This window comes from Hylobates moloch, unplaced genomic scaffold (assembly GCF_009828535.3).
Source record: "Hylobates moloch isolate HMO894 unplaced genomic scaffold, HMol_V3 SCAFFOLD_12, whole genome shotgun sequence".
In the NCBI taxonomy this organism is placed as follows: Eukaryota; Metazoa; Chordata; class Mammalia; order Primates; family Hylobatidae; genus Hylobates; species Hylobates moloch.
Window position 1 is genome coordinate 63,837,826 of NW_026652287.1, and position 23,887 is coordinate 63,861,712.

The 23,887-nt window shown below is 55.0% G+C and overlaps 3 protein-coding genes across 5 annotated transcripts; 2 read left to right on the forward strand and 1 right to left on the reverse strand.

The window, feature by feature from the left end:
- SBSN (suprabasin) lies at positions 1-4,726 on the reverse strand. 3 transcript variants are annotated; one of them, XM_032170532.2, is made up of 5 exons: positions 4,322-4,726; positions 3,287-3,520; positions 1,494-1,559; positions 1,346-1,390; positions 1-167 (listed from the first exon to the last, which is right to left on the reverse strand). In XM_032170532.2, exons 1-5 carry the CDS (start codon positions 4,694-4,696, stop codon positions 144-146), a joined length of 744 nt encoding a protein of 247 aa, XP_032026423.1. In that variant the 5' UTR covers positions 4,697-4,726; the 3' UTR covers positions 1-143. The 3 variants fall into 3 exon arrangements, with proteins under 3 accessions (XP_032026423.1, XP_032026424.1, XP_032026422.1); XM_032170533.2 differs by lacking the exon at positions 3,287-3,520; XM_032170531.1 differs by having other exon boundaries at positions 70-167; positions 3,287-4,696.
- Positions 4,727-10,159: 5,433 nt separating this feature from the next.
- GAPDHS (glyceraldehyde-3-phosphate dehydrogenase, spermatogenic) lies at positions 10,160-21,679 on the forward strand. Its single transcript, XM_032170534.1, has 11 exons — positions 10,160-10,327; positions 13,527-13,707; positions 15,022-15,118; positions 15,292-15,398; positions 18,700-18,790; positions 18,872-18,990; positions 19,327-19,408; positions 19,725-19,876; positions 20,046-20,208; positions 21,271-21,368; positions 21,460-21,679. The coding sequence occupies exons 1-11, from the start codon at positions 10,261-10,263 to the stop codon at positions 21,530-21,532; spliced, it is 1,230 nt and encodes a 409-aa protein (XP_032026425.1). The 5' UTR covers positions 10,160-10,260; the 3' UTR covers positions 21,533-21,679.
- A 295-nt stretch (positions 21,680-21,974) lies between these two features.
- On the forward strand, positions 21,975-23,887 carry TMEM147 (transmembrane protein 147). The gene is made up of 7 exons (XM_032170535.2): positions 21,975-22,178; positions 22,250-22,319; positions 22,887-22,946; positions 23,033-23,169; positions 23,306-23,390; positions 23,480-23,601; positions 23,685-23,887. The coding sequence occupies exons 1-7, from the start codon at positions 22,102-22,104 to the stop codon at positions 23,806-23,808; spliced, it is 675 nt and encodes a 224-aa protein (XP_032026426.1). The 5' UTR covers positions 21,975-22,101; the 3' UTR covers positions 23,809-23,887.

Consider the following 23,887-nt stretch of genomic DNA (forward strand, 5'->3'; position numbering starts at 1 on the left):
TAGTGTATCGAGTTTATTCACAAATCCCAGTACAACCCCCTTCGGGGACTCCAGAAACCTGTCCCCCACCCCCAACCCCTCTAGGTCATGTCAGCTGATGTGACAATGGCGACATTAGTCTCCCAGCAAGGCCGGGTGCCAGTTTAGGGCATAATGTTGGCGACACTCTGGAAGAGAGAAGGAGAGCAGGGGTGAATGCAGGGTCCACAGTCATGACAGGACCCAAGACCTCAGCCCCACCCCTCAGGAGAAGCACAAGGGGCACTGGCGGCTCTGGCCCCGGAGTTATGTTCTGGGGAAGTTTCAGGAAGGTAGCATCTAAACTTAAGAACACGAGGAAGCCAGTCCCCGCAGGCAGAGGGACTGGGGCCTCTGCAGGAACCAAAAAGCCTCGTGTGTTTAGCCTCAGAGGATGCTCGGCGGCCCCCATAGCCCGGGATACACAAGGGTGGGCCTTCCTCCTCCGTGACACACCCTCACCCTGGCCTGCACCAGGTCTCAGGCAGCAGATATAATAAGTGCAAAAAGAGGCTGGGTGCAGTGGCTTACACCTGTAATCCCAGCACTTTGGGAGGCCGAGGAAGGGGGATCACTTGAGATCAGGAGTTCGAGACCAGCCTGGCCAATATGGTGAAACCCCTGTCTCTACTAAAAATACAAAAATTAGCTGGGCATGTTGGCGCACACCTGTAATCCCAGCTACTCGGGAGGCTGAGATAGGAGAATCACTTGAACCCAGAAGACAGAGGTTGCAGCAAGCTGAGATCGCCACTGCACTCCAGCCTGGGAGATACAGTGAGACTCCGTCTCAATAAATTAAAATAAAGAAAGAGAGTCAGAAGGTTACTTTGAGTCCCAACTGGGAACCAGGATTCCACAGGAGCCTCTGCACTGGGGTGACCTTGCACCAGGGAGAAGACAAAGACACAGGCTCCCCCTCCCAGCATGAAGCAAAGGCATTTGCAGCAGGGTGGGGACAGGAGGGAAGCCAGTCAGCAAATGGGAATCGAGGAATGAGGACAAGGAGAGAGAGGGAATGAGAACAGTCAGCAGCCCCTCCTCCCTCCCTGGCTCCCAGGGGCACCAGGGCCCGGGAGGTCTTTTCTGCCAGCTTGTGTTTGCCTTGGTGGAAATGAAAGGCACCCAAAAGATGAGGGCAGAGGGCAAAGGGGAGGGAGCGGGTGGAGAGAGGGAAGCCCAGGACTAGATATCAGGTTGGAGGGTCTCTGCAGAGGCTGCAGGTCTGCCCGCCTGGGGAGCTGTCCAAACAGACACCGGGAAGGGGTCGGGGTGAGCGTATCTATCGGGACGCAGAGCAGAAAAGAGACGCCTGTGGGGCACTCACCCTCCACAGGGCGGGAAGGTTGATGAAAGGCGTGTTGACCGAGGCCTGCAATTCAAGGACAAGAAGGTCAGTCTCCAGTGTCCGACCCACAGCCATGCTAGGGAACTCCCAGGGGCCTCCTCTCCCCTACCCCGGAGTCCGCACGTACCCCAGAGGCTAACGGCGTGGTTGTGGCCCCTCCTTGATGGCCGGAAGATCCGCCTTGATGGTTGCCCTGTGGACAAAGCCCAGACTCTTGTTACAACCCCTCACCGCGGGGGGTCTCCCAGTTCCTTTTCCCCAGGGACCTGGTCCCCTCCAGGGTGACTGGGGCTGGGGTGGGAGGCACAGCTTAACCCACTGCCTCCTCACTGTCCAGAAGAAAACCCAAAGCCTGCGCTCGCGTGGGCATTCTGCCTTCTGCTGCCTTTTCCTCCCCAAAACCCCTTTTAATTTCCTTAATGAAGTGCCCTCAGTCACGGAGGAGGGGCTGGTGGAAAGGGAAGGTAGAGGACCCATGACAATATCAGGACCTAGTTTAACCTCAGCCCTGACCTCAAATCTACCCTTCTATGCCCTGTCTAGCCACATCCCTAACTCCGCTGATCCTTGTCCTTAACCCAGCCCCAGACACTCAGCCATGCACCCCAGCAGTGCCCCCAACCCCGGAAGCTGTTGCCAGCCCCAAATCCCACAGTGCACCATCCTCTGCTCACGGTACCCTGCAGCCTGCCGCGCCCACTCCTCTGCTGCACCATTCCTCCCCACCCACCCATCCCTGGCTCTGTCTGGCGGCAGATGTGGCTCTGGGCTTCGACGTCTGAGCCAGTCACGTCTTGCAGATCCCAAGACCCCTCATGGAGCCTGGAGAGTGAGGGCGCACAGGACTCCACCCTCTCCTGCTCCCCACGCTCCCTCCTTGGTGCCTGTTCTGTTGTGAGTGGTGCTATTTGCCTGCCTCCAGTCTCTGTTTCCTCTACATATTTTATTTTATTTTATTTTTTTGAGACAGTCTCACTCTGTTGCCCAGGCTGGAGTGCAATGGTGCAATCTCGGCTCACTGCAACCTCCGCTTCCCAGGTTCAAGGGATTCTCCTGCCTCAGGCTTCTGAGTAGCTGGGATTAGAGGTGCCCGCCACCACATCCGGCTAATTTTTGTATTTTTAGTAGACATGGGGTTTCACCATGTTGGTCAGGTGACCAACAAACCAAAGAACTGGCCAACTAACCAAAGAACCCTTGAGCTCAAGTGATCTGCCTGCCTCGGCCTCCCAAAGTGCTGAGGTTAATAGGCATGAGCCACTGAACCCGGCCTCTGTTCCCTCTACATAAATGGGTGAGAGAAACCTACGAGAAAACCTCTCCTTGCTGGGCAGTGTAGGGGAAGAGAACCCTGGCCTGCCCTCCGCCAAAGCTGGGCACTAGCCACAGGACCTTGGCATGTCCCCTAACCTCTCTGAGCCTTTGTTTCCTTATCTGAGAATCAGGGCGTCAGCAGCCTCATCTTGACCACATCAGAGGGCAGTTACAAAGATTACACAGGCTAAGGCTCACCTCCAAAAGCTATTTCTCATGCTCACTCTCCTAACCAGGTTTTCTCAACACTCAATCCCTTTGCACTATACTAGATCTTGATCTCAGGAACTGTTTCCCGTTCCCCAGGAGGGGCTTCATGGTCCCCACTCGCCCCCTTAACCAGGAGGGCAGCTCCCTGAAGGTGGGAGAGGGTGCCCGCCACCCTGTCTGATACGTGCTTTGCAGACAAGGTGGCTCACCCCATCTGACCAGCTGCCACCGGCTCCTTTGTAAGGGAGATGGGGAAGGGGGAGGAGCACAGTGATATAGCTGCCCAAGCTTCTTTCACCATACGAAGGCTATATGGACCTCCCCAAATGTTCCAGGGGTTTAACCTTTCCCTCCCCCAACCCCCCATCCCCCATTTCCCCATCCCTGTTCACCTACATTCAGCAGCTGGTTGGCCTCCTTGCTGGCTTGGTTGACCCCATTATGAGCATTCTGCGGCTCCTTCCCGGCCTGGCCAGCAGCATGGTGGGCACCTTGGCCAAGCTTCTCCACTTCCTTTCCAGCCTGGTCAGCAGCATGGTTGACCCCTTGGCCAAGTTTCTCTGCTTCCTTCCCAGCCTGGTGGACCCCAGTGTGGAACCCTTGGACCGCTTTGTCTGCTTCCTTTCCGGCCTGTACAAGGGTATGGTGAACTCCCTGGCCAAACTGCCCTGCCTCCTTCCCAGCCTCGTGGACCCCAGGTTGGACACCATGAACTGCCATGTCTCTCTCTTTCCCAGCCTGCCCTGCTGTGTAGTGAATGTCATGGCCAAACTGCCCCGCCTCCCTTTCAGCCTGACTAACGCCATGATGGAGGCCTTGGACCACTCTGTCTCCCTCCTTCCCCACCTGCGAGGCAGCATGGTGGACTCCCTGGCCAAATTTCTCTGCTTCCTTCCAGGCCTCATTAACCCCATGGTGGACCCCATGGCCGAGCTTCTCTGTTTCCTTCCCAAACTGACCGGCAGCATGGTGGACCCCCTGGCCAAACTTCTCTGCCTCCTTCCCAGCCTGACCGGCAGCATGGTGGATACCCTGGCCAAATCTCCCTGCCTCATTTCCGGCCTGCCCCGCAGCATGGTGGATACCCTGGCCAAATCTCCCTGCCTCATTTCCGGCCTGCCCCGCAGCATGGTGGATACCCTGGCCAAATCTCCCTGCCTCATTTCCGGCCTGCCCCGCAGCGTGGTGGGCCCCCTGGCCAAACTTCTCTGTCTCCTTCCCAACCTGACCGGCAGCATGGTGGATCCCCTGGCCAAACTTCTCTGTCTCCTTCCAGCCCTCACTGAGACCATGGTGGGCCCCCTGGCCAAACCTCCCAGCCTCATTTCCGGCCTGCCCTGCAGCATGGTGGACTCCCTGGCCAAACCTCCCTGCCTCACTTCCCGCCTGGTTGGCCCCGTGATGGATCAGTTTGTCTGCCTCCTTCCCAACCTGTCCAGCAGCGTTGTTGACCCCATGGCCAAACTTCTCTGCTTCCTTTCCTGCTTGTCCAATACCATGGTTGATTTCATGGGCTACCTTGTCCATGCCGTGGTTGAGCCCCTGGGCGCCTTTGTCCAACTCCTTGCCGGTGTGGCTCCCCATATTGCTAAGTCCGTTGAAAACCTTCTCCACTTCCCTTCCGGCGTGCGTGATTCCACTGTTGATGCCATCCAGGGCCTTGCCCACCTCTCTCTCTGCATTGCTCAGCCCTCTGTTGATCCCTTCAATGACCTTCTCAATGGGGTCATCGTTGGCTGTCCATCCAGGCAGGGCCCCCAATAGCAGAAGGAGGGAGCAGGAGCTGACCAGACGTAAAAGATGCATATTGCTGGGAAGGTTGGGGAGGATGCAGAGAGGAGCCAGGGAAGCCACGCTGCTATTTATCCTCTCTCCCTCTCACCCTCTTCTCCACCCCTCATGACTCAATTACCCCTGTGAGGCACTGACTTGGTCCTCAGTCAAGGAGGTGCTTCCCAGGGAGATTTGGAGTTGAGCAATGGAGAGGAGGAGGAAGAGAGGGTGAGTCATGGATGGAGAAGAACTCTGGCATCTTTGCTCCTTGCCCTCCACCCCAGAGATGGGTGTCTGCCCTTCCAACCACCTCCTCTTTTCATTCCTCACCCACTGTCCAGGCCCCCTCTCTCTCAAACCCACCTTCCACCACTCTCCATCCCTGGGATGCAGGCAATTCTTCAACACCTCACTCCTCTCAGGCATCTAAGCCTCCAGCTCCCCAGGCAGTGAGGGGCTAGAATGATCGGAGGCACCGTCTGGAGAGGGGAGAACACTAGGCGGGTTGAAGGAGTCATCAGACCTCGTTCTTGTGGGCTGGCCCCTGCCCTCACTCATTCCATTCCAGCCACACAGGCCTTCTCCCTGTTCCACAAACACACCAAGCTCATTCCTGCTGCAGGGCCTTTGCACATGCTCCTCTCTCTGCCTGGAATGCAGAACCCAGATCTTCACATGGCTGGCTCCTTCTCATCCGTACTTGACTTAAATGCCAACTTCGCAAGAAAACCTCTCCTGACCATAACATGGCATTAATTATACTCTGTAGTATCACCCTTTTGTTTTCACAGAAAAAAAATCTGAAATTACCTTTATTTTTTATTGCCTGTCTCACCTACTAGGAATGTAAATTGGTCGTGCTGGTCACTGCTGTATTCCTAGCTTCTTGAACACTGCCTGAGGTTCAGTAAATATTTATTGACTGGACAAATGGATGGATTCGAAGAGGCCGAGGGAAGAGACTCCGAGCCCGAGTCTGGGTCTCACAGGGTGCTGGAGGGAAGGGCACCTGGGTCGCCCGGGCAGCATAGGGTCCCTTGGGGAGTGTCGCAGATTTTGGAGGCAGGATCCCATTCCTGTCGCAGAACCCAGACCTCCTGCCTCCCAGCCCTTGGGCAAGGGCAGGGGGCTGATTGCCATGAGCTGGAACAGGACGCAGTGTCTCCTGAAAAGCCGGTTGAGGCAGCCACGGGGAGGAGCCAAAGACCCAGGGCAGCAGGAGCCTGTGAGCCAGAACCTGGGCTGGGGCCAGGCACTCATCCTTCCTGCCCTCCCCACATGGGGCCTCGTAAGCCCCAACCTGAAGCCCCAAGTGTTGACATATTGGCTCGGGTTGGAGGGGAAACAGCTGAGAGTCTGGCCTCAGGCATGAAAAGGGCATCAGAAGGAAGGGCAGGTGGTGGTGGGCAGGCTTGGGGCAGCAGATGGATCTAGAAGCCAGTTTGGAGGGAGGCTAAGACCAGAACAAGAGCCAGTGGGTGGGTACAGTGGGTGCAGGGATGAAAGATATTTGGGTTTTGGTGCCAAGGGGAGAGACTGAGAGAGGGGTGGAGGTGGGATTGCTGGTGGGAAGGCCAGGCAGGAAGGAATGTGCAGGGTGTGAGCAGCTGGAGGTGGCAGAGCTATGTGTGTGGGTGCCCAGGTGTGGCGAGAATCTGCACGTGTTTTCAGGCTTTGCTCAAACAAGGGCGCCAAGGCCCACTCCCCTCAGAGGACCCGGGGTTCCTCTCCAGCTCCTGGACACTTGACTCCACCCAAAGACAGGCATCCCAGGACAGATATCCAGAAGCTCCTGCCTTCTCTGGGCTCTGCCTATAGAGGGTGACTAAGTGTGCCACCTCTCCAAGCTTGAGCTCATCAAATCTGTTTCCCGGTTTCACACTCCAGGGACAAAGCCAAATTCCTGGGCAAACTCAGGTGTGGTTTTTCTGCCCTGGTCCAGGGCCGAAATGATGGAGTTTCCCATACCAGGAGGTGGCTGGGCAGAGAAGAGTGGGTGATGAGTGTCAAATCCTAACCCACCCAGAGGTCAAGAGGTGGGGTTTCTCCCACTTTGAACTGTGTTCCATCTTCTTTTTGCTTTTTTGGAGGGAGAGTCTCGCTCTGTCCCCTAGGCTGGCATGCTGTGGTGTGATCTCGGCTCACTGCAACCTCCGCCTCCTGGGTTCAAGTGACTCTCCTGCCTCAGCCTCCTGAGTAGCTGGGATTAGCCGGGCACCTGCCATGATGCCCGGCTAATTTTTGTACTTTCAGTAGAGACGGGGTTTCACCATGTTGGCCAGGCTGGTCTCGAACTCCTGACCTCAGGTGATCCGCCTGCCTCGGCCTCCCCAAGTGCAGGGATTACAGGTGTGAGCCATTGTTCCTGGCCTGAACTGTGTTCCATCTTCTCTATCCTTCTCCACCCCATCCTTTCATTTTCTGCCAGCCTCAGTCCCTCTTCTCTGTCTGTCTATTCCTTTGTGGCATGATTCGATTCAGGACTTCAGCATCTGTCTCCATAACTGAGAATGGCCTGGAGTTGTCCTTTTTTTTTTTTTTTTTTTTTATGAATTCTCACTCTGATGCCCAGGCTGGAGTGCAGTGGCAATCTCGGCTCACTGCAGCCTCCGCCTCCCAGGTTCAAGTGATTCTCCTGCCTCAGCCTCCTGAGTAGCTAGGATTACAGATGCACACCACCACAGCCAGCTAATTTTTGTATTTTTAGTGGAGATGGAGTTTCACCATGTTGGCCAGGCTGGTCTCAAACTCCTGACCTCAGGTGTTCTACCTGCCTCGGCCTCCCAAAGTGCTGGGATTACAAGTGTGAGCCACTGCACACAGCCAAAATCAGCCCCTTTTTAATCCTGGTTTTGTTGATGTTATATTTTTCACCTCCTTGATTGTACACCAAAATGTAGCTCCCTTTATTTAATTAATCATCTGTGTTTTGGTCTCGGTTCATTAAAACCTCCTCACCTGTACACCCAGTTTACTTTCTTCTCCCAGGCCATCAAAGCAGGAGAGACTCACCCTGCCCTGGTCCCATGGCAGGTGCTTGGCAAATGAATTTCTCATGGATGTTGGCGGAAGGAAGAGGTTATGTCATTCTGCCTCTTCTTGCATCCATCCCTCTCTGGGATGGTGACTACTTCCTGGTGCAAACCCCCACTCCCCCTGAACCTTGGTCACAGCTGCGTGTCAACCTGCTCTGCAGGTGAGGGTGCCTGCCTGTGAGTCACTGAGATGCAAGCAAACCCCTACCCTGGGACTGCAGGGGAGGGAGATGTTTGTCCACTTGTTCTTTGTCAGACATTTATTGAAAACCTGCTTTGTGGCCAGGCGCGGTGGCTCACGCTTGTAATCCCAGCACTTTGGGAGGCCGAGGCGGGCGGATCACGAGGTCAGGAGATCGAGACAACGGTGAAACCCTGTCTCTACTAAAAATACAAAAAATTAGCCGGGCGTGGTGGCGGGCGCCTGTAGTCCCAGCTACTCGGAGAGGCTGAGGCAGGAGAATGGCGTGAACCCGAGGGGCGGAGCTTGCGGTGAGCCGCAAGTGAGGCTGCACTCCAGCCTGGGCGATAGAGCGAGACTCCATCTCAAAAAAAAAAAAAAAAAGAAAAGAAAACCTGCTTTGTATTGTTCTAAGTGCTGGAGGCACAGTCATGAACAAACAAACAAGAACACAAGCCCTGTGAGGGGCTTAGAGCCCAAGGGGGAGACATCGAACAAATAAACCAATCAAGAGATCATGACAAACTACATGAAAAGCTACAAGGAAAAGAATGGGTGCTGTGAGAAGATATAACGTTCAATAAGATTGGCGATCAGGGCCGGGTGAGGTGGCTCACGCCTGTAATCCCAGCACTTTGGGAGGCTGAGGCAGACGGATCGCCTGAGGTCAGGAGTTTGAGATCAGCCTGGCCAACATGGTGAAACCCTGTCTCTACTAAAAATACAAAAAAAAAATTAGCCAGGTATAGTGGCACACGCCTATAGCCCCAGCTACTCAGGAGGCTGAGGTGGGAGAATCGCTTGAACCCAGGAGGCAGAGGTTGCAGTGAGCTGAGATGGTACCACTGCACTCCAGCCTAGGCAACAAGAGCGAAACTCTGTCTCAGAAATAAAAAGAAAGAAAAGATTAGCGATCAGATGAAACCTGAGGAATTGACATTTATTCATTCAGGTATAGTTTATTGGGCTAACGCCTTTTTCTGTTTTTCAGACAGGGTCTTGCTCTGTCGCCCGGCTGGAGTGCAGTGACACAATCATAGCTCACTGCAGCCTTGACCTACTAGGCTCAAGTGATCCTCCCACCTCAGCCTCCCTAATAACTGGGACAACAGGCGTGCACCACCACACCTGGCTACTTTTTTTATTTTTTGTAGATACGGGGTTTTGCCACGTTGCCCATGTTGGTCTCAAACTCCTGGGCTCAAGTGATCCTCCCGCCTTAGCCTCCCAAAGTGTTGGGATTACAGGCATGAGCCACTGCGTCTGGCCCACAAACACCTTTTAAGTGCCAAACACTTTTCCTGTCAATGGGATATAGAAGTGATATAGATGACATCCCTGTCCTCTCAGAGCTTACAGTCTGGTGGGCAGAGACAGTTGACAAGAAAACAATCTTTAGAGAGACATGTGCTCTAAGGAAAATAAAAACATAGACAGTGTAGCCCTAGAGAAATTTTGCACATTGGAACATAACCCAGAAGGGAGAAGTCAGACAAGGCTTCCTGGAAGATGGGCAGAAATTGGGGGGAAGGGGGTGACGGCTGACAGTGACAGAGAAAGGGGGGAACTTAGACGCGGAGTGTAAAACCCTCTCTTAAAGGGTGGGAAACCAAGAGGCAGCAAGGTGGACTCTTGCTGCCTCCCTATGCCTGGGTGGGCTTTCCAGGCATAGGGAGGCAGCAAGAGTCACTCCGCGGGAGAAGCCAAGGAACAGCATGGAGCCTGTGTGCTTCAAGAGACAGAGAGGAGGAAAGGGCTGTCAGGAACAGTGTAAAAGGTGGGATTCCAGGCCAGGTGTGGTGGCTCGCTCCTGTAATCCCAGCATTTTGGAAGGCGGAGGTGGGAGGATCGCTTGAGCCCAAGGGTTCTAGACCAGCCTGAGCAAAAGAGTGAGACCCTCTCTCTACAAAAAAATAAAAAATAAAAATAGTCTGCTGTGGTGACTGCACATGTAGTCCCAGCTACTCAGGAGGCCAAGGCGGGAGGATTGCTTGAGCCCAGGAGTTCGAGGCTGCAGTGAGCCATGATTGCACCACTGCACTCCAGCCTAGGAGAAAGAGTGACACCCTGTCTCAAAATAAATCAACAAATGACAATTTTAAAAAGTGGGATTCCATTCCAGAGGGCAGTGCGTGGCCATAGAACGGTGGTGCATAGCGCGCTGATGTCCCATGCCTCTATGGGGATGGGATGCGGTGGTCTCAGGCCTCTGGCTTGGGCGCCACCCCTCGGTGACGTCACTGGGTACTGTGACGTCACTTGGTACTGTGACGTCACGGCAATTAGCCACTGACCCACCAGCCCTGGCGCTCCGCACGCACCTCAGTAACATCACGGCAGGTCCCGGCGCAGCCAGGCCAATGATAACTTTATAAGAGGCCATGTCGAAGCGCGACATCGTCCTCACCAATGTCACCGTTGTCCAGTTGCTGCGACAGCCGTGCCCGGGTGAGGGAGGCAGCGGAGGGCGCCGGGGAAGGGTGGAAAGGGTAGTGGGGAGCGTCTGCACCCTCACACCTGTGCCGCATCCCGACCGCCCTTCCTGGCGTGTGCACCATCTAGGGACCAGGGGATCGTCCGCTCTCCCTCCCTCCACACCCGCCAGTGTGCTGGCAGAGTGGGGTTTACCGCGAGGCTGGGAGACCGGGCCTCCGCCCCCAGGGCTGGGTGGGCTTCACGCTGCTATCACGCGGTAGAAAGAGCAGCAACGAGGGCGCATCGGAGGCTGCAGCCTGAAAGTGGCGGGAAGTGGGCGGGCTTAGGAGGGGCTTATGGAGAACCCAGGGGTGCTGGGCTTCCATGTAAAAGTGATGTTCATGGCGCTTCGCGTGAGGTGGGCTTTGCCCTCCCTGTGATGCACAAAACAAGAACACTTGCAACCTTGCCGGGGACGTGCTGACCACTTCACAGGCGAGAGCTCAGGGAAGCCTCACCACCACCTGAGAAGGCCATTGTGTGCCCGCAGTTTACAGAACGGCCAACAGAGGTTAAGAGAGGGCAAACTACTTCCTGAGTCTCTCAACAAGGGTGGCGCGCGCGCGCACACACACACATTCACTCACTCTAGCCAGAGGAACCAGGTCTTCCGGTGGGCTGCCCCCATTCCCATGCTGTTCCCTCACTTCCCACGGGCGGGGGCCGCAGGGGTAGATGGGGCCCCCGCTTGGGTCCAGGAGACCCTGGAAGACACAGCAGCAGACAGGCTTATCAGCCTCATGAGACTTGAACCCCTGCCCTGCGCATCACTGCTCCGTGGCCTCGGGCTTCATTTTCCCCTCTGTAAAGTGGGTTTATAGCGCATGCCTCTCGGGATTCAGTGGGAGGACGCAGTGAGGAGCTCGGCGCAGCACCCAGCTAGCCCCCAGGCTTTTCTCCAACCCAGGGACCCCACCCCGACAGTGGAGGCGAAGAGAGTGCAAGGCGGGGGGCGCTGGGAGAGGAGGACCATCTGAGTTTTCTTCGGAAAGGTCACCCATTGGGCTCAGATTCCCACCCTGAACCAGGTGGACAAATCCCCTTTCTCCGATAGCAGAAACAACCCCCAGGGATGCAAACATCCTCAAGTTCACCAATAAACACTAACACCTTCATGAACTTGGACAGCCACTGGAAACACCTATAGTCCAGCCTCAGCCCACAAGGTCTGTGGCAGCAGGGAGAGGTCAGGGAGACAGACAGGCCAGCTGGCCCCCAGCTCCCAGCCCCACCACCTCCCAGGTGCCTTTGATTTGGTGCCAAAAACTTGGGACTCCCACTATCCCCTTCCAGCACTTCTCCACTCCCTGCTGTCTCCGTTTCCTCAGGAATCTGCGTAGGAGCAGACTTCCCTTCTCTATTAAAATCAGCTCCTATGTGTGGGCCTCGAGATCTCATTGAGCCCTCACAGCAGCCCCTAGGTGGGGGATCAGCCCCGAGAGGTTCATTACCTTGCTCAAGTCCACAGAGCAGCAGCTCTGTGTGGACTGAGCCAGGCTTGACTTTCCAGCTTGAAACTCTCTGCCACCAGGTCCCCTGAGTCTCCACTTCTCCCGTCTTCTCAAGCCCTCCTCTGTAGCTCAGGCGCAGGTGTCTTTAAGTGCAGTCTGGGAGCTGGAGTGTGTGTGGAGAGGTGGGAGCCAATGTGAACTTCCATGGGTTTCACAGAGTATGACACATGGTACTCTCTAAGCTTCCCTGAGGATAAGAAATACCTGGAGTGCTTATTTTATTTTTTAATTTTTTTTTGTGAGATGGAGTTTCGCTCTTGTTGCCCAGGCTGGAGTGCAATGGTGCAAATCTCGGCTCACCGCAACCTCCGCCTCCTGGGTTCAAGCGATTCTCCTGCTTCAGCCTCCCAAGTAGCTGGGATTACAGGCACGCGCCACCACACCTGGCTAATTTTTTTGTATTTTTAGTAGAGACAGGGTTTCTGCATGTTGGTCAGGCTGGTCTCAAACTCCCGACCTCAGGTGATCCGCCTGCCTCGGCCTCCCAAAGTGCTGGGATTACAGGCGTGAGCCACCGCTCCCGGCCTGGAGTGCTTATTAAAAACAGGATTTCTGGGCCTCCATACAGACCTACTGAGTTCGATTTCTCTAGGAAGAGCCCCCCTCAGGTGATTTTTTTTTTTTTTTTTTTTTTTTGAGACAGAGTCTCGCTCTGTCGCCCAGGCTGGAGTGCAGTGGTGCAATCTCGGCTCACTGCAACCTCCGCCTCCCAAGTGCAAGAGATTCTCTTGCCTCAGCCCCCCGAGGAGCTGGGATTACACTATTTTTAGTAGAGAACAGGTTTCTCCATGTCGGCCAGGCTGGTCTTGAACTCCTGACCTCAAGTGATCCACCCACCTTGGCCTCCCAAAGTGCCAGGATTACAGGCGTGAGCCACCACGCCTGGCCACTCCGATGATTCCTATCATGGAACAGTTTGGGGACCATTGGGCTAAATCAATTATCGGACAAATTCGGGGAACAATCTACAAAATACTAATGCATGTCAAACGTTTCCTCGGCTTGGTCATAAGCACTCCATGTATTACCTGATTTAATCCTCACAACAACCCTCCAAGAAAAGTACTATTATCTCCCCTTACAGAGGAGGAAATTGAGGCACAGAGAATGTCACCCCAAGCGATCTATGTTGAAAGTACATACCCCGGCCAGGTGCAGTGGCTCACGCCTGTAATCCCAGCACTTTGGGAGGCCGAGGCGGGTGGATCACCTAAGGTCAGGAGTTCGAGACCAGCCTGGCCAACATGGTGAAACCCCATCTCTACTAAAAATACAAAAATTAGCCAGGCGCCGTGGCGGGTGCCTATAATCCCAGCTACTCGGGAGGCTGAGGCAGGAAAATCACTTGAACCCAGGAGGCAGAGGCTGCAGTGAGCCAAGATCAGGCCACTGCACTCCAGCCTGGGTGACAGAGCAATACTCTGTCTCGGGAAAAAAAAAAAAAAAGTACATACCCCGTGAATTAGAATCTCCAGGAAAGAGCCCTTGGGATTGATATTTTAAACAAGTTCATTCTGTAGAGAAAGTGGATTTGGGAAACACTGGGCTAAATGGTTGGTCACTAGGGGCCAGGAGCCGGCAACAGATTCTAGGCAGCAAAGACAGTTTGTTCTCTTTCACTTTGGTGGCATGCAACCCATTCCCTCCCTTCCCCCACACAGTGACCAGAGCACCGCCCCCACCTGAGCCTAAGGCTGAAGTAGAGCCCCAGCCACAACCACAGCCCACACCAGTCAGGGAGGAAATAAAGCCACCACCGCCGCCACCGCCACCTCCTCGCCCTGCTACTCCTCCTCCTAAGATGGTGTCTGTGGCCCGGGAGCTGACTGTGGGCATCAATGGGTGAGTCTACTCCAGCCCCTAATCAGTCTGAAGCCTTAGAGCTCAGCCCCTCCTCTGGCTGCTAACCGGGGGCACCTCCACATTTCCCCCCATCAATGCTTTCATTCCAACAACCCTGGAGAAATAGCCCAGAGTAAGGCAGACAGGGCCCCATGCTCAGCAGCATTCTGGTGGGGAAGACAGTAATCCAATAAAGATACAAGATTGTTCAGTAGAGTGTGCTGGGAACAGTGTAGAACCCAGTGGAAAAGTCAGGCTGGAGAGGGCAGCCTTTGCCAGTGATCAGGGAAGGCTTTGGGGAGAAGGTGTCATTGGAGTGGGACCAGAGTGATGAGACGCAGCCAGCTCCCAGGGCACCTTGCTGGGGAAGGAGTCTTCCAGGCAGCAGGACAAGCAATGATTCTGGGGCAGAGGCGAGCTCAGTGTGTTCAGGGACAGCCAGGAAGTCAGAGTGGCTGGTGTCCACCAAGCAAAGGGAAAAGGAGAGAGGCCGATGTGAAGCCCAGAGGGGGCTGCTACACCACGGTAAGAAGTGTGGATCTTGTTTTACTGATGGACAGTCGTGGATGTTTTCATGCCAAGAGACGTAATCTGTCTTGAAGTTTTAAAAGATCCATCCAGGCTCACACCTGTAAACCCAGCACTTTGGGAGGCCGAGGCAGGAGAATCCTTTGAGACCAGGAGTTTGAGACCAGCGTGGGCAACATAGCGAGACTCTGTCTCTACAAAAAAAAATTTTTTTAATTGTTTAACAAAAAAATAAAAGATCCATCCAGATACAAAGTTAAGAATCGGGGTTAGGAGCCAGGCACGGTGGCTCACGCCTGTGATCCCAGCACTTTGGGAGACCAAAGAGGGTCTATCAACTTGAGGTTAGGAGTTCAAGACCAGCCTGGACAACATGGTGAAACCCCATCTCTATTAAAAATACAAAAATTAGCCAGGTGTGGTGGTACGCACCTGTAGTCCCAGCTACTCGGGAGGCTGAGGCAGGAGAATCACTTGAACCCAGGAGGCAGAGGTTGCAATGAGCCCAGATAGCGCCACTGTACTCCAGCCTGGGCAAAAGAGCTAGACTCCATCTAAAAAAAAAAAAAATTATATATATATATATATATATATGGGTTAGGGAACGGATTGGGAGAGGGAGCTAAAAAAGCAGTTAAAGGGTCATCTTGGCAAGAGATGATCATGGCTGGCACAGAGGTTGTTGCCTTCTTCCCCTGGATTAAGGATTCCCAACCAGGCTCCTTGAGGGAGCCTCCTCTCCATTACCCCCTTCTCTCCCATTCCTTCCTGTCTGTCCCTGGCCAGATTTGGACGCATCGGTCGCCTGGTCCTGCGCGCCTGCATGGAGAAGGGTGTTAAGGTGGTGGCTGTGAATGATCCATTCATTGACCCGGAATACATGGTCAGTAGCTGGCAGAGGGCAGGAACAGCAGGGTGCGACTGGGGTGGGAAACAGACTCAGGGAAGCTGTATGGAAGGCTGTCAGCTGTAATGTGAGACCTTCACCAAAGAGGGGACTCTCTAGGGATCCTCGCCCTGCCACCCCAAGACTAGAAGCCATTCCATCCCCCACAGGTGTACATGTTTAAGTATGACTCCACCCACGGCCGATACAAGGGAAGTGTGGAATTCAGGAATGGACAGCTGGTCGTGGACAACCATGAGATCTCTGTCTACCAGTGGTAAGGAGAGCATCTGTCTGATGCACGGCTGTGACATATTGAGGCAGGGGATGTGGAGGTGGCTAAAACATGGGGTTCTGAAACCACCCCCAAAATTGCGTGTGCATGCCTCTAGGTACTAATTTGAAGAGGGGAGTCTCAGGTCCTTCACCCCTAAAATGATTAAGAAGCACTAATCCAAAAAGATGCCTCACTGTACTCAAGAATGCTTTTTATTTTTTTTTAGGGACCGGGTATCACTCTCTTGCCCAGTCTGGAGTGCAGTGGTGTAATCATAGCTCACCGCAGCCTGGACCTCCTGGGCTCAAGTGATCCTCCCACCTTGGCCTCCTGAGTAGTTGACACAAGCTACCACACCTGGCAAATTTTTTGTAGAGACGAGGTCTTGCCATTTGGCCCAGGCTGGTCTCAAACTCCTGGCCCCAAGTAATCCTCCCACCTTGGCCTCCCAGAGTGCTGGGATTACAGGCAGGAGCCATCGCATTTTGCTTTAACGCACATTTGTATGTTTTCTCGTGGGCATAGCAACATGTCCAGAACTCAACTCTTGATTCCCCTTCAGCCCCACACCTATTCAGCTCCCATTGACCACTGCTGGTCAACTGTGCCTGAATTCCAAAGGGAGGAAGGTATAATGAGGCTTGTGCGAACATCCGAACATCCGTTCCCATCATGGCCTGAACCAGTGTTTCAGGTTTACTTTAGAATGCCGTGGGCCGAGAGAAGGGCTACGTTCAGTTAGGTGGGGGAGCTTAGAATTTTATTTTTGGCTGACATTCACCTTTCTAATGTAAACTATTAGCCACTCCTGGCTCTGTGGCTGCCTGGGGCTTTTACACACACACACACACACACACACACACAGGCCCACACACATGCACATACACACAGGCACACTAGTGAACCCTCTCCGAGCCCAGGCAGGGTCTGCAGCCTCCCCAGCGCCCCTCCCCAGAGATCTAATCTCAGCCCTTCTCCTTGTACTTACTGGGGGTAGGGTGAGTGATAAAGGGGCAGGGATGGGTGCAGGAAGTTTGTGGGCAGGGGGCAGAGACTGGAGAGTCAGTGAAAATGGAAGAAAGCTGCTTAACCCAAGTTTGAAATCATGACACCAGAAACAACTCCAGCACCATAGTTGTCACGCAGACTTCAACGTGGCCACCACCATTCCTGCCACTTGGAGTCATCCCTCTTCCCCACCTGGCTGCCTCCTCTGTCCACGGCCCCGACTCAGGTGTTGCCTTCTCTGGTCACTTGTGCAATGCGGTTCCCCGCCCCTCCAGTCCCCTCTCCATCCCCTCACTGTTGGGCTGCACAAGCCAGGCTGTGTGCCTGCACTCTGCCCTGCACCACCGCTAGCTAGCTGGGTGACCTTGGGCAAGGAACCAAACTTGCCTGAGCCTCAGTTCCCTGTTGTATCTGATGGGAATGATGAGCAAACCCACCACAGCAGTAGCTGGGTGCACGAATGGAGTGAACACGTGTTTGCAGACACTTAAACGGGCACTTCCCACAAGGCCATGGCCTTGCAGGGAGGGCTCTGTCAACTGGTACCACCACTGTTGTTCTGGCATTAACAGGTACAGGCCCTGGTAGACATTCAGAACTTCCTTTGAATGAATGAATGGAATCCTCAAAACAGCCCGGTGGGCAGGAGGCTGGGGCCCATGACAGCCTCGGGGAGGGCCTGGGGTCTTCTGGGGCACGGTCTTTGCCTCAGGCCAACTCAGCAATTGCTGCAGAGGAATTGCAAGTGTCCCTAATTTGGAAGGCAGGAAGTGGGGGGTATCTGAGAAGAGCTAGTTGGGCCAGATGATGGAAAGTGGACTGACAGAGCAGGAGACAGGAAGAGGATAACCATGTGCTATGGCCTTGCGGGGCAGCCCATTCATTCACTCACTCAGGCAGTGGAAACAGGAGTGCAGACCCAAGGTGGGGCCAGCCACCTGCACTCCAGCAGGCTCTCCCTCTCACGCCCCTCCCCTCTGCCCTGACAGCAGTAAAAAAATGCAAAAAATGACAGCGGTAGCACTTCTTCATTGGGTTGTGAAGGTTACATGAGTTTAATACAGGTAAGGCACTTAGAATATGGGCACAGGACAGGTGCTCAGTAAACATGTATAAAGTGGCTAACTAAAAACAAAAAAAAACAAAAACACGAGGCCAGGCACGGTGGCTCACACCTGTAATCCCAGCACTGTGGGAGGCCAAGGATCACTTGAGCCCAGGGGTTCTAAAGCACCCTGGGCAACAAAAGTGAGACCCCATCTCTACAAAAAATTTTAAAAATTAGCTGGGCATGGTGATGTGCGCCTGTAGTCCCAGCTACTCGGGAGGCCAAGGCAGGAGGATGGCTGGAGCCAGGAAGATCAAGGCTGCAGTGAGCTCTGATTGCACCACTGCACTCCAGCCTGGGTGACAGAGGAAGACCCTGTCTCAAAACAAACAAACCCTACAAACATTGATTGAACCCCCCATTGAGGAGAGCAGGCTCAATGGCCAAGGAAATAGACCGACACTGGCCAAGAATTGCAGAAGCAAAGCACCCGGTTACTCATGATAAACCTGGGAAGGAAGAAAGTGGAATACAGTTTATTCACTTAATGCTTGTTTGCTAAAGCCAAGTAGAAAATGGCAATACTAGGTGTTTAACGTGTTTCAAATACAAATGTTTGTCAAAATACCAAGTAAAAACATAAATTTATAAAACAGGAAACCAGAAACCTCCCTTACCTTTCCAGTGTAAACCATGAGCCACTGCTGCCCCAAGGCTGCCTCAGGCTTCAGGAGTCCTCCAGGAGCTTTTTCTTTAATGCAGTGTCTGTTTTCAGGGACTCTCCTGGCCCTTGGCAGTCAGCTTCCTGTTGCAGGAGCTGAGGGTCTAGGAAGGTTCGTGGCAAGGTTTTCAGGGCTGGGAAGCAGAAAGCAGCCAGGCAGGCCTCACAGTCACAGAGTCCACGTCCCAGGCAGCATATGGAGAAAGGGTCTGGGCTGGCTGACAGCAGTCAGCGTTGGTGCCTCCGAGGAGGTTGAGGGCTGAGTTGGGGAGGTCACCACCTGTACCCAGGCATAGCAGGGGTGGTGCAATCAGCAAAGAGAAAGTGGTCTGAAGTGGGGCAGTGGTGAAAAGCTAGGCCAGCGGGGTGGAGCCCATCTGGAGCAAGTAGGTGTGTGGGGTAGGGGACGCAGGTGGTTGCAGGTGGGCCGGCACCTGCTCAGCTTGTCAAATGGTGAAAGCCATGGACTATGAAGGTGGGGCTCAAGCAGGGGAGACTGACTCAGCCCTGCCACTTCCCCACAGCAAGGAGCCCAAACAGATCCCCTGGAGAGCTGTCGGGAGCCCCTACGTGGTGGAGTCCACAGGCGTGTACCTCTCCATAGAGGCAGCTTCGGTAAGCCGGGAAGAGGTGTCCAGGGCTAGCTGGGGGGGATGATGGCGCCAGAAGCCCCTGACACCTGCGCTTCCTCCCCAGGACCACATCTCAGCAGGTGCTCAACGTGTGGTCATCTCTGCGCCCTCACCGGACGCACCAACGTTCGTCATGGGTGTGAATGAAAATGACTATAACCCTGGCTCCATGAACATTGTGAGGTAATGTGGGCAGTGACATCCTGCAATGTGTGGAAGGCAGGGTAGACTCATCCTCCCTACCCTCAGCCCCACTGGATTCCTGGGCGCTTGGCTTCTGCTTCTCCTTCCCGAAACTATCTGCTAAAAACGCATGACTTCCGAAGGACAAGCTTGGAGAGCCTTCCCAGCTGCACCTCAGTGCCTCCTTCCGTCTGACAGTGTCCCCACAGATCCCTCTCACTCTCATCCTGACGTTTCATAAAACCAAGTCTGCGTGCATACCCCAAGAGGGGTAAGGGTGGAGGGGTGGCTCTGCGACTCACCTCACAGTGCCCGTGCACACCTTGGCTGTTTCAGCAACGCGTCCTGCACCACCAACTGTTTGGCTCCCCTCGCCAAAGTCATCCACGAGCGATTTGGGATCGTGGAAGGGTTGATGGTGAGTTGAGGATGAGGGGCTGGGGCAGGAAGGGTGGCAGGGAAACCCAACCTCTTCTTCCCGGGCCTTGCTTACTGTATGGAGTTAAGAGGGAGAGACTGGTTTCGGGAGGAGGGGCCCACCAGTGCAGAAGTCTTTTAAAACACTGTACAACCCTCAGGCAAGGCTGGACCCTGGCCTGCACACGTCCCCTCCTGTGGTCTGTGGTGGTGGCCCCACCAGCCTCCACACCTAGGCCACCACCTTAGTCCTGGAAAAAAGAGGCATGGGAGCTTAGGAGCATGAAGGCCTCATCTTGGTCCTTCTCTTCTCCAAGACCACAGTCCATTCCTACACGGCCACCCAGAAGACGGTGGACGGGCCATCAAGGAAGTCCTGGCGAGATGGGCGGGGTGCCCACCAGAACATCATCCCAGCCTCCACTGGGGCTGCGAAAGCCGTGACCAAAGTCATCCCAGAGCTCAAAGGGTATGAGGACAAGAAGCTGCAACCAGGGTTGGGGGTATACCCCGGGAGGACTGGCCCGGCCCTCAGTCCTTAAGAGGAAAGCAGGGGCCTGGCCCAGCCACAGGGCAAGGGGGAATGGAGGGCAACGTCCCTAAGTTCTGACTCCTGTTTCTCATGGGGGATTCTCCAGGAAGCTGACAGGGATGGCGTTCCGGGTACCAACCCCGGATGTGTCTGTCGTGGACCTGACCTGCCGCCTCGCCCAGCCTGCCCCCTACTCAGCCATCAAGGAGGCTGTAAAAGCAGCAGCCAAGGGGCCCATGGCTGGCATCCTTGCCTACACCGAGGATGAGGTAGGGGCTGAGGAGAGGAGACCCTGGAAGGAGCCCTCTGGGAAGGGACATGATTTCCACTTGCCAGGGAGCTGCTCTCAATGTGCCAAGACAGAAACTGCAGGGCGGGAAGGGAGATCTCCCTGCCTCAGGGCCTTTGCACTTGCTGTTCCTTTGGTCTGGAATGCTTCCCTTGCCAGGTGACCATACAGTCTGTCCTTACTTCCTCCAAGTCTCTACTTCAACCTCCCTCTTCAGCAAGGCACCCCCTCAAAAGATGTTCTTTTTGTGGCCCTATTCCTCACCTGAAATTTCATTTCATAGTCACTGATGGCCCCAGTGGTGTGTGCATTCCAGGAAAACAAGGATTTAGGGGCTGCGTTTTCACTTTTGTGGCTCCAACCTGGCATACAGCAGGTGACTAATATGTGCTTAGTGAACAAAAGACAACAGCTTCCATTTTTTTCAATACTCGCTGAGGGCCAGGCCATGGCCAGGTGCCTTCTCTGTGAGGAGTGGATGCCATGGTCATGGTGGACCCCTGTACGTCCACCTTGGTGCTGTCTCCCTGCATTAACTCCTGCAGGTCCACTTTCCCACAGTCACTGGGATCTTTTGTTTTAATGGAATCACATTGCATCACCCGTTTTCAGGATTGAAAACACTCCTGTGGCCTTTCATGACACTAGGGCTAAAACCCTCAGGTCCTCCGTTCCTGCAGCTCCTTTCACCTCAGACACTATGCTGAGGGCCCCAGCCGGTCAGATCTTTCTAGTCATCTAGACCCAGGCTCATGGCCACCCCTCAGAGAGGCCCTCCATGCTGGCCCACTCCAAATGCTTGCATTATTCCTAGGAAAGGGATGTACTGGTACAGCATGAGGGTGTTTGTGACCTGTGCTCTTTGACCAGACCCCGCCACAGTGCCTTGGTCACACCCTGCACTTGGTCATACCCTCCAGTCCAGAGACTGCACACAGTAGGGCTACATCAAATATTATAGATGAATGCATGGATGGGCGATAGAGCTCCTGGAGGTCCTTGCTCTGCCCGACACACTTATCTTTGAAATTCTGACTTCCAGGTCGTCTCTACGGACTTCCTCGGTGATACCCACTCGTCCATCTTCGATGCTAAGGCCGGCATTGCGCTCAATGACAATTTCGTGAAGCTCATTTCATGGTAAGGGGGAAGGAGCTGGAGACTTAGAGGGAGGAGAACTAAGGGGTGGTCGGAAGGAAACCCCTTGAACCTCCCGACCCCTCCTCCACAGGTACGACAACGAATATGGCTACAGTCACCGGGTGGTCGACCTCCTCCGCTACATGTTCAGCCGAGACAAGTGAAACGGGAAGGTCCTTTCTTTCCTTGCCAGGGGCCAGGGCCGGAACATGTGCCTCCCGTTCCAGCATCTGGCTGCCCGGGGGAGGAAGGGCACCCGGGGCGGGCGCCCCACGCCGACGGGTCCACGGTGAAATAAAAAACAGTGCTCACGGCTGCGTCCCGTATCTCTGCGCCGGTCAGGGCGGGTTCTGATCCGGGTTTGAGGCCCGCCCCACCCTTACTCGATCGCCTGCGCCCACGGGCGAGGGGTCGCGCGCGACTCCAAGCCGGGTTCCACTTCAGGAGACAGGGACCGCGATGACAGCGGGAGAGGCCCCGCATGGCCAGAAGTCACTGCCCACAGCGCTGGGCGGGCAGCGGTGGGAACCAGGACCGGCCACAGGCGCTCTGACGTCACTGGGCGCGACGCCCCGCGCCGGGACTACTGCTCCCAGAAGGTCGCGCGCCGGCCCCCGCCAGTCAGGTGGGCGCCAGGCCCTGGCCGTGGCGAAAGTGCCGGCGGAGCCGGAGACCCGCTGCCAGAGACGCCGCCTCGCGATCACCGCGCGGGCGGGACCGGGCGGTCGGCGTCATGACCCTGTTTCACTTCGGGAACTGCTTCGCTCTTGCCTACTTCCCCTACTTCATCACCTACAAGTGCAGCGGCCTGTGAGTGCGGGAAGGGCGCGGGGCGGAGAGGGTGCCGGGCCCGGGCCGACCCTCACCTCCTGCTTCTCCAGGTCCGAGTACAACGCCTTCTGGAAATGCGTCCAGGCTGGAGTCACCTACCTCTTTGTCCAACTCTGCAAGGTGAGGGCCACCGGGACCCCACGTGTTCTGGCCCCCAGGCTCTGCAGACCCAGGGACCCGCCCCCGTTGCCTATCCCCCACCCCCAGCCCCACGGTGGGACCGCCCTCGGGACTCCGTATTGGGAGGCGTCAGGATACCTAGAGAGGATGGACTTTAAAGAGGGCACGACCTGAGAAGAGACCTAGAAGCAACTTTTGCGTGGCACTTAGTAAAACTGAGAAAACCTCAGTAGTGTGGTTGGCTAAGAGGTTTTTTTTGGTGCGGTTAAGAGTGATCACCGATTCCCTACGTGCTGCTAACACTGCCCAAGGAGCAGCACCTTCAGACCTGACTCAGGTGCCCTGTGATCACCCAGAACTCAAACTTCCAGCCCCGTCGGGGACCCGGGGACCTATCCTCTATCTCCCCGATTCCTGTAATTTTGTCACGATCTGGTGGTTCCTCTTCCAGATGGGCCCCCAGAACCTGTCCTGCCCTCCTCATACCCACGAACTTCCCACAAATCCCACGTGGTTTATTTTGATCCCCTCACCTTGAAGTGACCTCTTTCTGCTTTCTGTTCTCAGATGCTGTTCTTGGCCACTTTCTTTCCCACCTGGGAAGGCGGCATCTATGACTTCATTGGGGTGAGAGGGGCCAGGGAAGGGCAGGGAGTTCAGGAGTGGGGCTCCCTGTCCCCCTGTGCTTACTTAAGCCTCAACCTGACCCGCAGGAGTTCATGAAGGCCAGCGTGGATGTGGCAGACCTGATAGGTCTAAACCTTGTCATGTCCCGGAATGCCGGCAAGGGGGAGTACAAGATCATGGTTGCTGCCCTGGGCTGGGCCACCGCCGAGCTTATTATGTCCCGGTGCGTGCAACAGCCTGGAGCCCAGACCCCTGCGAAGGGACACCTGGGTTCCACGGGGGTGCTGGAGGGCAGGGGCTCAAAGCCTGGTGCTGAAGGTGTCTAGGTACTGGAGAATCCCATCCTTTGCCTTCCTCAGCTGCATTCCCCTGTGGGTCGGAGCCCGGGGCATTGAGTTTGACTGGAAGTACATCCAGATGAGCATAGACTCCAACATCAGTCTGGTAGGCAGTCCTGCTCTCCCACATACACATTTCTGCTGGCAGCCATACTCCTCCCTGAGTCCTGGCCCCAACTTTCTGCCTCCCTCCAGGTCCATTACATCGTCGCGTCTGCTCAGGTCTGGATGATAACACGCTATGATCTGTACCACACCTTCCGGCCAGCTGTCCTCCTGCTGATGTTCCTCAGTGTCTACAAGGCCTTCGTTATGGAGTGAGTTGGGTGGGGTTTAGGGCTGGGTCCAAAGTGGGGTGGGTTATCTAGTCTCCCTCCCTTATTGTGACATTTTCCTGCAGGACCTTCGTCCACCTCTGCTCGCTGGGCAGCTGGACAGCCCTACTGGCCCGAGCAGTGGTAACGGGGCTGCTGGCCCTCAGCACTTTGGCCCTGTATGTCGCCGTTGTCAATGTGCACTGCTAGGCTTGGTGTCTCAGATGTTGATGTACCTTTTCCCTGCCTCGCTCCAGGTTTTAGTGAAGTAAACAGTATTTGGAAAGTT